Consider the following 13,908-nt stretch of genomic DNA (forward strand, 5'->3'; position numbering starts at 1 on the left):
AAATATCTAATACTGTCTGACCAGAGTTGCCGAAGTTGCGAATATTGTTCTGGATGGGCCGAGTTTTGTATATTCAAACAGGTCCAAATGAGTTTTCATGAACCAATGATTATGTGCTGTAAATAACTTGCAAGAAAGCGAATGTTTTTATTTTTCTCTAACGCAGTTTACAGATCGTGATGTCATTTTAAAGCGCATTGCAAGTCTTTGAAATCATCAACGTTTGCATACTCTATGACGGGGAAAATGTTGCTTGGCAGCTCTTGTCATAATTTTTCGCTGCTCCGTATGCATACAACGAGCGAACTAATACACGCCCACCGGATGAATTGGAGATTGAAAAAACTTGTAACATGTGCAACTTATGCGACGGTGTGTGATTTTCTTTGACTTGAGGTGGAGAGGGAGCATTTTTCGACAGAAAAAACGTTGCATGTGGTTGAAACGACCATTATTAGATAGCCGTACTATCATAACACGTGCTAAATATATGACAGTATGTGTTGTTACTTGACTGGGGAAGAATTTTATTGCTTTTAAGTAATGGATTTGTTACCTAAAAGGTAATTTTGCGCTATTGCTTCTAAAGTAATAAGGAAAAGTTTTGCGTGTAGGTTGTTGTCATAGCCATTAAAACATCTAGAACTTCTTCGACTTTATCTGCGGGCACTGCAAGGATTAAGTCATCTACATATTTTTTCAAAAGTGGGAGCGGGAAATTCAACCGTTCTACCACTTCTTCAAGCAATGTTTCCATAACCAAATCAGCTGCAGTTGGCGAGAAGGGATTTCCCATGGTATGAAAATGAATGAATTTTTTTTCTCTTGCCACCCGTTGCATATGAAAATGAATGTGGTTGCCAACTTTATCATGAGAGTACGAAAACTCAGCACAAACCTTCCCCCAAAAGCGATCAACGACATCATAGACGAACATCTTAAGGTCAACCACTATCCATTATCGCTGCGAAATAGATTGCAGAACAGACTAATGAGGAAGAACGTACAAGATGCCCCAGCGGAAACATTGCCAACAACATACAAACCTATGCCCTACATCGACAGATTGACGGCGCGCTTAAAAAAATCACTGCGTATAGATTTCCCAGAAATCACTCTAGCTACACGTAATGAGCACACCATAAACCATTTTTTTGTGTGTATTAGGTACCTTTGAACGTGTTGAAAATGTGCCACATTATCACGAACGATCATACGGTAAACAAACGCAGTGATGTTGAAGGCTTGAGCACAACATATACAGCAATCATGCAACACGTCAAGCGGAGCACAGAAATAAACAACAGCAAACGTCAACGGTCGTTGACAGCTTCCACCGAGTGTCACACAGCATAACTTGTACGCAATAGAGTTTGCATGCAAGGTTGCTGGTTACGGAAAAATGGTTTAGTATGATTGAGAGTGCTACGAGTTCCGCTTCGTTAAAGTGTATAGTTTTTAGTTTTTTAATATTTTAATTTGCATAATGTAAGAAGCATAAATTGTATTTGATATCATGTTTAGCTGATTTTGTGTATTTTTGGATGTTCTGTTAGGTTGATTTTTGTCTGTTTTGACAATTAATGCTCTAGCCGAAGAACCCCTTCACAGGAAAATGGTCCTCCCGGTAATGATATTATGTGCATAATTTATGTATTTGTTTTCTAAATATCGTTTTTTGGTCTTAATTTACTTGTAGAGCCTTGATAAAGAATATATAATACGAAACGTCGGTGTAAGAGAAAAATATCGTTTTCTTTTCCCATTTTAAAGACTGCGAAGCCGAAAGAAACTCCTCTGAGTAAACTTACAGTCGATAAAAAGTATAGTGTTAATTTATTGATTAACCAAACCTCATCTCTCTAAGCGTGGTTCCAGAAATTCAAACAGTTTCTCCCAAACATTACCTCCGATGCAGAACTTTTTACTCTGACTGGCAACGTATTCAGGCCATAAACAAATCTCACGCAACAGTTCAGGGCAACACTTAGTTTTCGCAGTTCACCGGCACCAGGATCGATGTGAATCACATCTCCAAATTGAAAATGAGGAAGAATCAAACTTTTAAACAGCTTCAGTCGGGTACGAACTAGAGCAGAGGTGGCACAGCTATATAGCGTTCGTAATCCGGCATAAAATTTCTCACATTGTTGTCGTATAAGTCCATCCCATTTTAGATAGTTGCTGGAGACGTAGCCCAGGTTGCTTGCATTATCTGTCCAGTGAATCACTTGTCCGTCCATTATAACGTCAGGCAGTGTATTATGGTGAGCAACATTCCGTTTTCTGGTTATAATTAATCGGGCTTTACTTTTGCTTTCATTGACAAGTAGTCCATTTCGCCGAGACCATTGTGTAATCCTTGCAAGATCCTCGTTAACCAATTCAACAATTTCGCTGGTACCAACACCCAAACGGCTTATGTACAACTGTACATCATCAGCATACAACTGTATGGTGCAGTACTTTAAAACATTAGGCAGATCGTTAATGAAGCAGCAAAATAACAGCGGGCCAAGAACAGACCCTTGCGGCACTCCTGAATAGATCACAAAACTATTTGATCGTCGATCTCCACAGAAACGGTTTGCTTTCGGACAGGAATTATTTTCGCATGTTTCTAGCAAGAGGGAAAAACACTATTTCGTATAATGACAGTCCCACGCTGATACTGGGACTTTGATCAGCCGCTCCTAACATGAAGAACATAGATTATTTTGAGCCGTACCATCGTGGTGAACAGACGTTCGGGTTGGCGAAGCATTTCCTCTGTTGCCGAAGGATAGTCTACGTGCCGATAATCTTGCTGCACCTTCTCACTTAGCTATTGTCGAATGAAAACATTGTCCAGGCAACGCCAACCAGTTGTTTACATTCTAAAGCAGTCTATTGTAATCATATGACTCGTAGAGGCATGAGATAGGGACTTATGAGGGCCGGAGCTAAAGCCGACGCTCCTTCCAGGTCACCAACTCATCACTTGAAGCCCAACTCACTGGTGATAGCAGAAAAATTCGTTGACGCTTCGCTCGAATAAAATTCGCTGCCGCACAAAGTTGACCATCTTCAAAACACTGATCAGACCGGTAGTCTTCTACGGACACCAAACTTAGATCATGCTCGTGGACGACCAAAGCGCCCTTGTGGTCTTCGAACGGAAGGTGCTGCAAAAGATGGATCAGAGCGTAGGCGGGTAAACCACGAGTTGCTGAGAAAACCGTTCCTCGTCTGAAAGGCAAGATATGGGAGTTGGGATGGGCATGTCGTAAGGATGTCGGATGACAGCTCGGTGAAAATGATTCGCGATAACAACCGAACTGGAACGAGGCGATGAGGTCGCAGCGAGTAAGGTGACTCAATCAAGTGGAAGACGACCTGCGGGGCCCCCCCAACGATATGGCTGGCGAGCTGCATCCACGGACCGAATTGAATGAAGACGACTTCTTCGAACAGCAAGGTCTAGAACTGACTTGTACGGTAAGGTGAGACAATGGAACCCTTGAAGGCACGGTGTTTGGCTTGAAAATATAGATATGCCAATATCTGTATTTTCTCTGATAGTCAAGGAGCTCTTAATGCACTTAAAGCCTACACATGCCAGTCGAAGTTAGTTTGGGATTGTATTTTATCCCTACGACAACTGACTGTAACAAACGATGTAAATCTATACTGGGTGCCTGGTCACTGTGGTATAGAAGGAAATGAAAAAGCCGATCTCTTAGCGAGAATTGGTTCTTCAACTGCATTCTTCGGACCGGAGCCATTCTGTGGGGTTTCTACATCCTGCCTGAAATCAGAGCTCAAAGGCTGGGAAACAATGATGATTGGTGCCAACTGGAGGGCTACCTCCAATGCAAGACAATCTAAACTATTCATTACACCTTGTAATAGAATCACCCGCAACCTCCTCAGTACAAATAAAGCTGATCTGAGTACGTTGACTGGCCTACTGACTGGACACTGTCCGAGTAGGTATCACCTTAAAAAAATAGGTAAACTGACAGAAAACATATGTCGCTTCTGTAATCTTGAAGTTGAAACTTCGGAACACCTACTGTGCCAATGCGGCGCATTATTTCAGCAAAGACTGCTATTTTTAGAAAAGGTGTCCTTATGCCTAACGAGATATGGAATGCTGAACTAACAAAGGAAATGAACTTTATCAAAAAGGGCATTCCTTATTGGGGGGAAATGCAAAGTCCAAGGGCGACCGTCACTGATACCCATAGTGATGGTACGAACAGACAGCGCATATATATTAACGCGGAGTATACCACAATATATCTAACTAATGGTAGCAGTGGTCATAAGCTCCTACAAGAGAAAAAAAGGCACGGTGTTTCACTTAGAGTAGCATTTAAAATTTTCTTAACTCTCGATGCACTTCAGCTGCCGTTTCCGTTGGATGGAATGAGAAAAGTTATACATCCCGCAAATGACGATTCAGACATTTTTACTCAACTAAAAGTATAAGACGTTACAATAATGAAATCCGTAGGAAACCAAAAATAAGGGCCGATATTCAGTGCTCAACCAATTGAAATAATTGCCTCTTTTTGGTCAAAAATGAATAAACTATTCATTGAAGTATTCGAGAATTAGAAATAAACCGATGACACTCCTCCGGCATACAGATGCGAGGCATATGGAAGCAAATCGTGCTATGCTAGGCTTAAGGGGTTATATACCTTTTAAGTTTTCATAAAACCGAAAAAAAATTTATTGCATTATCTTCAAATACAACATCTTAAGAACATTTTCCCAAATTTTAATGAAGATCTGAGCAACAGGAAGAAAGTTAGAGCGATTTGCAGCGAGCCTCGCCACGGCCGCATAAGCTAAACTTGAAACTTTTCACGCGATTATCTCGGAATAGTGTTTTCCGAAAAATGACTTTGCCGTGATCCTGATTGCGGGAAAACTACTGAACCGATTTCCATAATCTTTTTATTTAAGTTTTCGTCATTAAATTCGCCGGTCCTTGAATGACCGCTTTTTGAAACATACAGTTACATTTTGCTCAATTTTTAGCGCTCAAAATGTGCATTTTTTGGGAAAAACGGTCCCGTTTGCACTGAAAACAAAATACTCATAAAAGCGATCGTTCAAGGACTCGGCACACTTCTGAACTAACGAAATAATATGAGTTTTTTGATTTCGGTTGACCCGCTGAGTCTCTATCAGGATCACCGCAAGCCTCTGCAGAAAAATAGCGTTTCGGGGAAACGGCCATTAGTAATAATTGGAATATCTCAAAACCAAACGTATTTTTTTGTTGTTGATGAACTGTACTTTCAGGAAAATACTACTTTCATGCAATGAAAACGGTGCTATGCACTTAAAAATAACTTCAAACTTCCCTCATTTTTCTCGACCAAAAAGGTATAGAACCCCTTGATGGACGGTAGGTTTACGAACACGAAGCATATGGATGCGACACCGAATGAATGCAAGATCGAATGGACACGAGGCATATACCTATCCTAATCATTTAAATTATACACGCAGACAATAAGATATCTGAATATGACATACACTATTCATCATAAGACTGAAATCGCTTCACTGAGTATTGCAACACCCAGTTAGAATATTGCAGCACCCTCCTCATCTGGATTACCTGGAAAATCAGATATCTCGAAACTTGTTCAGAAGATTAAGGGCTGCTAGATGGTGGCCGTTTCAGTGTGGAACTCAACTCCTATATGGCGCAAGTAAGCACAAAATTTGTCGTATTTTAAACTTAACTTTCTTAAGTTTCTGATATACTAGCAAGTTGCGGAGCAAACTTGTTCAAGAGAGTCAGGTTATTTTGGATGGGGGTTAATTCAGTGGTGGTAGTGAGCACCAAGAAACAGTTACACAAATATGCCCATTTTAGGTGATGCCAAATTTTTTTATTTGCTGCAATACTGAAACTGGGTCTTGCAATACTCAGGGAAGCGCTGCCAAACTTGTGACGGGTAGTGTATTTTATTGCATTAGACTTTGTTTAATCGTCACTCTGAAAAATCTGTAAATCGAGAAGGGCATTTATTGTCAATACATCGATAGTTTGCAATTATTAAAGGTAGTTTCCAATTGTTGATGGTAAATTATAGATGTTTTCATTTCAACTGATTGTTTCGGTGAAATTTTTCTACCATTTTTGAGGTTTTAATTTTTGTAGTTTTTAATCACGGACAGATTATCGCTTTTCACATTTTTTGTGATTTTTAGTTTCTAGTGCTCTCGAATTTACTTTCAATTTTCTAAGAAGAGTGTGAGACTGCATTTTGCATTAGAATGGAGCAAAAATGTTGACGAAGAAAACCCCTGACGAAATAATCCCACACCCTGTTCATATTTAAACCTAAAAATGCTATTCCTTTTTAAATCTAGAAACGGTACTTTTATTTAAACCTACAAATGCTTTGCATTTTGCGACATTTGTCTGCAAATGTAATTGAAATGACATTTGCTTGTTGATCTCATAACTCTCTTTTCAAAACTGTGTATGGCTACTGATAAAGAATTCTAACTGACATATTACGTCAACACACAACGTAATGAGAAAAAAAATCCAGCACACAAGCGGAACAATAGAATTCTGCCTTGCGTAATGGGTGAACGCCCCCTATGATACAATAGGCTATGCTCCGAGATAACGGGTATTATCCGGTTATGTTACCTATGCATGCCATAAATGTTTCCACCTGTCGTAACCTATTGAGCTTGGAAATTACATTATTATTCTGTCTAGGAGTTCGCAATCATGGCTATGAATGTATGGCCCTATACCAATAATAGTACCGGTTTAACTTCGCAATCTAATGAATGCTTACAGTTTTATTGTTTTCAAGAATGCATAGCCAGCAGAGCGTGAGTTAATTGATTTCAGTTGCAATTGACAGCCAATTGAAGCCGATGGCTTGAACAAAAAACCATCGCATCGAACAAGTATAAGTACTTTCGTTTACCATTTCCAGTATTATCGACCACCACCGGCTAGGCTGATAAGCCAGCAATATCATCAAAATACGAAGCACGAACAATCGCTTCGATAATATCTTTTTTCTTCTTTTTTATTTCGCAGAGCCCCACCATTAAACAGCTCGTAGACGTGTGGACCTTGAAAGGAGTATAATTCCGACTACCGGCTGTGCTGACCGAGGAAATCGATTAGGACTTCCCGTTTTCGATTGGCACATCGATAGGGCAGCAAGAGGAAGCAGCTGCTCAATTGCGGATGCTGTTGACACCCGCCCGCGGAACGGGCGCGTAGGAGGACATAGTTTGTGGCTTCGGCTACTGTTTGTGCTGGCAGCTAGTTACGGTAGTGGTCGTGATACGGGGAGAAAACTCGGTGATTGTGAAATAACAAGCTACGATATCCGGAGGATCTGTGCAGCTTATTGTGTATATTATTTCGCTAGGCTAGCTTGGTGTGCGTGGGGTTGCTGTTGAGTGATGTGAAGGTTACGACGGCCCTGCGACGATGACGACGAATCTGCACCAGAGCGGTTAGCAAAATGGCAACCATTTATCGCGGAGCAGTACAAGAAGTGCAACAAAGGGCGGTGATGTAACGATGCCGACGTGTGTCAATTTGTTTATCGAGTAATTCGAGACAGCGCGTGACAGTGTGTTGGGAGGGGGTAAACTGTTCGATGCGCTTTGAAAATGATGAGACAGAGCTTTGTTAACGGCGGCGTCTGAATGGTGTTTATTGAGGCGCCTCTTACACTGTGATGTTCTTGGCGACTATATCATAGTTCACGCTTCACTTGATAGGTAATATATCATTGCACAGTCATAAAAGCACAGTCTGACAGTAAGTGCCATGTAAGGACTTCTGAGCAAACCTAATTGATTCGGGGAAAGTGTAACTCAAATCGAAACCAGTCATCAGTCACGGACAGCCGTCTGTAAGCGATGGCCCTAACCATTACAACTTTAGGTGATAAGGCAGGCAGAACCGTTGATTTATTGCCTACGACGGCAATGACCGCATACGAGGTCATTAGCGAAATTACCAACATGACCACCCCGGGTACTAGTGAAGAAGTGAAACAGAACGGAACCGACCCAACGCTTTTTCCGGATAACAATATTGATTATATTCTGACCAACGAAACGGTGCAGATAGTGTTCTGTCTTCTGTACTCGAGCATCTTTATTCTGGGAATATTTGGTAATGTACTAGTGTGCTATGTGGTGTTTCGGAACAAGGCCATGCAATCGGTCACAAATCTGTTCATAACTAACTTGGCTCTCTCTGATATACTATTGTGCGTTTTGGCAGTCCCGTTTACTCCATCGTACACTTTCCTGGGTCGATGGGTATTCGGTAAGCTGATATGCCACACAGTTCCTCTGGCTCAAGGTTGCAGTGTGTACATATCCACTCTAACACTGACATCGATTGCGATAGATCGATTCTTTGTGATTATCTATCCATTTCACCCTCGCATGAAACTCTCTACCTGCATCACGATAATCGTGCTAATCTGGATCTTCTCCATGGTGGTCACTTCGCCATATGGTTTGTATATGCGTATGCATGATGACAGCAACGGTACATTATCGAACTATACCCTACTGGAAGATCGGCTCTTCTACTGCGAAGAGCTGTGGCCTTCGGAGTACATGCGCAAGGTGTTCTCACTTGCAACATCGATACTGCAGTTTGTTCTTCCGTTTCTGATTATGGCCTACTGTTACATCTGCGTGTCAATTAAGCTGAATGACCGGGCCAGGACTAAACCAGGCTCCAAGACTACCCGTCGGGAGGAAGCGGAGCGAGATCGCAAAAAACGCACCAACCGGATGCTGATTGCGATGGTCGCCATTTTTGGCATCTCGTGGCTTCCATTGAATCTCGTCAACATGTGCAACGACTTCTACTCGGACATCAATCAGTGGCGGTTCTACAATCTGTTGTTTTTCATTTCCCACCTGATCGCAATGAGCTCCACGTGCTACAATCCGTTCTTGTACGCCTGGTTGAACGAAAACTTTCGCAAGGAGTTCAAACAAGTCTTACCTTGCTTCGATCCGTCCCGAGGTCGCAGCACAATCAGTATGCGGCGTTCCGAACATCGAACCTGCAACGGAAACAACGACACCGTTCAGGAAACACTCATTCCAACCTCTCAGATTCTACCGCTCGCGATGAACCGCTCGCCCAACACAACCACGACAACCACAACGACAAGCGATTCCGGTAAACAAACGGTGGATTCCATTCTCCTATCGGAAATAGGGCCCCCTCCACTGTTGAGTCCAGCTCCTCCGTTACTCCCATCGGTCCAAAATCAAGAAACAATCGTTCTTCCTTCGGGTGTCCTGGAGACTCCATTTGAGGTGCAACTTCCTATTATAACGAAGCAGCAGCAGCAGCAGCAGCTGTTGCAACAACAACAACAAACACAGAGTACCAACAACGGTGTGGGGAACGGTGGCCTAACATTGGGAGTTTCCGCTGTGAACATCATGCGGACTAGCAACCCGAAACTTCAATCGCTAATACTAATCAACGATGGCACCTGCGGGGACACTAAGCAGCCCGAAATACTCTAGACTGACTGGCTAGGAACTATTACTAACACGAGTTGTGCATTTTATAAATATGTGTGTGTGTGTGATAGTGTAAGGTAAGTAACATTTTTGCAGAAAATAACATCGGGAAATTGATTGAGCTCATTCAATTTTATTCATGGATGTTTTGGTAATGAGGGGGTGGGAATGAGAATAGACTGTTAAATCTTCAACATAACCTGTGAAATCTATAGGTATATAATGTTTAGAAAATTTCAACTTATTTTTTCTCATTTCTTCATGAACCACCATTAATGTTCAGTTAACCTGTTGTAGTTTTCGTAACAAAATAAAACTATTAATTTAAAAGCTTTAAAAAAATCCGATGTAGGGTATTCGACGGTTTTGTCAGGTGGTATGTATTGTGGGCCAGGTTCATTTTGCCGAGCACTACTGCTTTTATTTCACTTAGGAACTCAATATATGTTATCTTATCTTGAACATTAAAGTTTTCCTGTTCGTATAAAACATTTCAATTGAATTTCTTGTTTTTTGACAAAAATGCATTTCAACTTTAACACATTCAGATATTCCATTCGGCCGGAGAGAATTTTCACAAAACACATCTTCGACATTAGCGATATTTGGTCACCATTTCCGCGAGGAATATACATTAGTTTACCTACGAATAAATTCAGTTCCGTCGCGCTAGCGAAATCGAATAACACGTGCACTTTGAACCTTAACGATTAATGAGAGCTACGGGATAAATTTATGCATATAAAAATGGAGTTCTGTCCGCTTGTCTGTCTGTCTATCTATCTGACTGTCTGTCTAATTCGTATAGACTTGGAAATGACTGAGCCGATCTTCGAAACTTAAATGGAGGGGTTTCCGGGGTTGGGTATGGTTCTTATGATATGTTAAGACCCCTTTTTTCTTTTGAAGGAAAGGCTATCATACAAATGAAACAGCAATTTCTGCATAACTCGAGAATCAATCAAGCAAATGGAACCAAATTGGGCGTATGATAGTTTACGGGAGCAAGAAATGTTTGGGATAGATTGATACTCTCCCCTTCTGTAGAAGCGAGAGTTCCCATACAAATGAAACATAAATTTCTGCATAACTCAAAAACTAATAAGCTAAATGGCACCAAATATGGCATGTGGCGATTTTTGGGAACAAGAAATATTTCAATGCTGGTTCGATACCCCTCCCTCTTCTGGAAGGGAGGTTCCCATACAAATGAGACACATATTTTTGCTTAACTTGAGAATTTATCAAGCAAATTGAATGAAATTTGACATGTGAAGGATTTTGGGAGCACACTAATCAATCAAATGGAACCAAATTTGGTGAAGGTTTTTGGGAGCCAGAAATATTTCAATGATGGTTCGACACCCCTCCATTCTCTGGAATGGGGCTTCCCATACATATGAAACGCAAATTTTTGTATAACTCAAGAATTAATCAGGCAAATGGAATCAAATTTGTTGGCCTTTGAGGGCAAGAAATGTTTTCTGAAGGTTCAAAACTCCTTCCTACTCTAAAAGAATAGGTGGGGGGTGCTATACTATTTTCTGCATAACTCGAGAACTAAACAAGCAAATGGAACCAAATTTGACATGTGGAGGTTTTGTGGAAAACAGCCAAAAATGGCCCTAACTGTATACAACAGAGAATTAAAACATGCAAGAAGAAAGGACTGGAGACGGGTTTGTGAAGAGATCAACAACGCTTCAACAGCAGCGAGGCTGCACAAGTTGATTAATAACCAATAGATTTACCAATAAGGTAAATCTATAATAACGGCGCTACAATCGCTAGTTAATAAAATCGAGAAATCACTTCAAGCCAAAGAAACGACTTTGGTTGCTTTTCTTGATATTGAAGGAGCATTCGATAGTGCATCCTATAGCTCAATGCGTTCCGCAATGGAAGTATGCGGCCTGGATAACTGTATTATTGAACGGATAATGGCTATGCCAAATGATACAGAAATATCTGCTGGCTTTGGAGGTGTGCAACTAACATATAAATCGAGACTAGTGGGGGAAAGCAATCTTTCTTTGAGACAATTGTCCAGTAGAAAAGGAAGTCACTTTATACTGGGTGTTCGAGCATTGTGGGATTGAAGGAAATGAAAAAGCCGACAGCCTAGCAAGAGAAGGTTCAGCATAATATTTTATTGGTTCGGAACCATTTTGTGGAGTCCTTGAGTGTGCTTTGAGGACTAAATTGGGAATCTGGAAAATGCCCATGGTGGAATCAAACTGGAACGCTACGAATTCATTCAGACAAGCCAGAAGATTTATCAAACCGAGTGCAGGTAAAGTCCGGATCTTCCTTGCTCCCAATAAGAAAGATCTTCGGGTAATAACCTAAATAAAACTGGAAGAACTCACGCAATAGAATGTCGTTTTTGTCAACTTGAAACTAAAACTGCTGAACATATATTCTGTAACTGCGGAATATTGTTCAATTAAAGGAAGACAATATTCGAAAAAGGGCTACTAGAGACCCTTAAAATTTGGCAATGTAATCCTGGCAAGGTATTAGACTCCATAAAACGAATCGATGCTAACTGTGATCGGGTACTATCTCAACCAATGACCATTGCACCTTAATTGTGACAGGATATTTGACTAACGCCGAATCTAATCAATGGACGCAGTTGTGTTCTGACACTAATGCCGAAAAAAAAACCGGTACGAAAGTTGGCATTTTTGTATAGTGACCTTATATAAACAATTCCCTAAAATTTGAGCCTGAGAAGGTCGTTGACATGAGGTGTGAACTGATGGCGTCAGGATTCTACTTATGAGAAAGTAGGTAAAGACGGACACCCTAAGGGTTAACCAAAATTATTACTCAGGTATTGCTATTTAGATCGCAGTAGTCATACAAACTGAAACTTAAGATTATTTGTTGTCATAATTATTTTTGGTATTAGTGAACTTCCTCCAAGTTTTATGTGTTTTGGGTCTTCAAAAATATGACTACAAATTGCTGTTTTTGACATGGTTGGGAAAGACGGACACCTGGGGTGGGTAAAATAGACACTACGATGGTAAAGGTGGACTGTCACTAAAAAGATGTAGTACGTCACGTATTATTTTGATTTATTTGTTAAGTGATGGCCATGCACTACTCTACGTAGTGAGAGTCCATTTATACATTACGTGAACAGTTTGGGAGGGTTGATTAGGATGAAGGCGGAAATTCACGGCCTATATGGCCTGTTATGACTGCTGAGCTATTAATATCTGCTGGTTTCTCTCGTGGGTGTACTTTGTAAACATCTGTAGTAGACAACTGATATTACATGTGAAAATTCCTGGAAAATCCGTTTGTCCATCTTTCCCCACCTTAGTGTGTCCGTCTTGCTCGACCTGGCTGTAAATTTTTTAAACGATCGTTGCTCTCTATCGGAACATCCAAAATCTGCTGGATTTGTATTAGAAAACTGAGGAAAGACTTATTAAACACTATACTATCGGGAACAAATGAAAACATATAAGTTTCACGACTTCTCCACTATTTTTCGTGGAATGAAAATTACATTAAATAGCGCGTGCACGAAAATATTCTTTGTTTTACTTACAAATTTGACAGTTTGCTTGCTGAAAACCGACAATGCATCTCAAAATTATTAACACACTACAAAGAAGGTATTCGCATCACTCAACTATCATAATACATTGTAGTTTATGAAATATTAAAAGTGTCCATCTTACCAGCAGTGTCCGTCTCTACCTACTTTCCCCTACATTTCGAGAAGAAGTGTGAAGAAGTATGTTTAGTTGAAATTCATAGCAATGAAACTAAAAAAACTAGTATAGCTTCAAAAGCCTTGATTTTTTTTAGCTACTGATGAATTGAACCATTTGATTCCCACAATGGCAATGGGTAAAAGGAACTGTGAAAGTGAATTTTTACAATTAAATTAAATTGATAAATCACTCTAAGTGTTTTTAAGGAAAAATAATTTTTTAGGAAAAATGAAAAGTTCGAGAGATTGTATTTGAGACATGACCGCGTAATTAACGTTAAAAAAAACCCACAGTGCACAGTGGTCCAAACTCGAAAAAACGTGATCGTTTTATATTTGACTGCGAAAAATTGATTTTATGTACTCAATATATTCCGCAAAATTGTTTCATATACCAAGGTCTTACTTTTGGCATTTTTTTGTTTTTTTTTATCAATCCACCTAACAGCTAGATAAAAAAATATTTTTTTCTAATTATCAATACACTAGATTGCTTCCTTCAGCAAAGTTGTGGAAAGTTTTAAAAGAAAAACAATTGCCAAATACTGCCATTTCCTATATGTACGTTGGATACGACAAAATAGAGTTTTTGTGGAACGTCCCTCCTTAAAATC

General features: G+C 40.3%; 1 protein-coding gene across 1 annotated transcript in view; it reads left to right on the forward strand.

The window, feature by feature from the left end:
- LOC129723423 (neuropeptide Y receptor type 2) overlaps positions 1 to 13,908 on the forward strand; it is a 179,901-nt gene that overhangs the window by 93,088 nt on the left and 72,905 nt on the right. Inside the window, exon 3 of the mRNA XM_055677631.1 lies at positions 7,076 to 9,635. Coding sequence (XP_055533606.1) covers positions 7,915 to 9,561 — 1,647 coding nt within the window. The 5' untranslated portion in view covers positions 7,076 to 7,914 and the 3' untranslated portion in view covers positions 9,562 to 9,635. The remainder of the gene's footprint in view (positions 1 to 7,075; positions 9,636 to 13,908) is intronic.

The sequence above is a fragment of the Wyeomyia smithii genome, chromosome 2, assembly GCF_029784165.1.
Source record: "Wyeomyia smithii strain HCP4-BCI-WySm-NY-G18 chromosome 2, ASM2978416v1, whole genome shotgun sequence".
Taxonomy (NCBI): Eukaryota; Metazoa; Arthropoda; class Insecta; order Diptera; family Culicidae; genus Wyeomyia; species Wyeomyia smithii.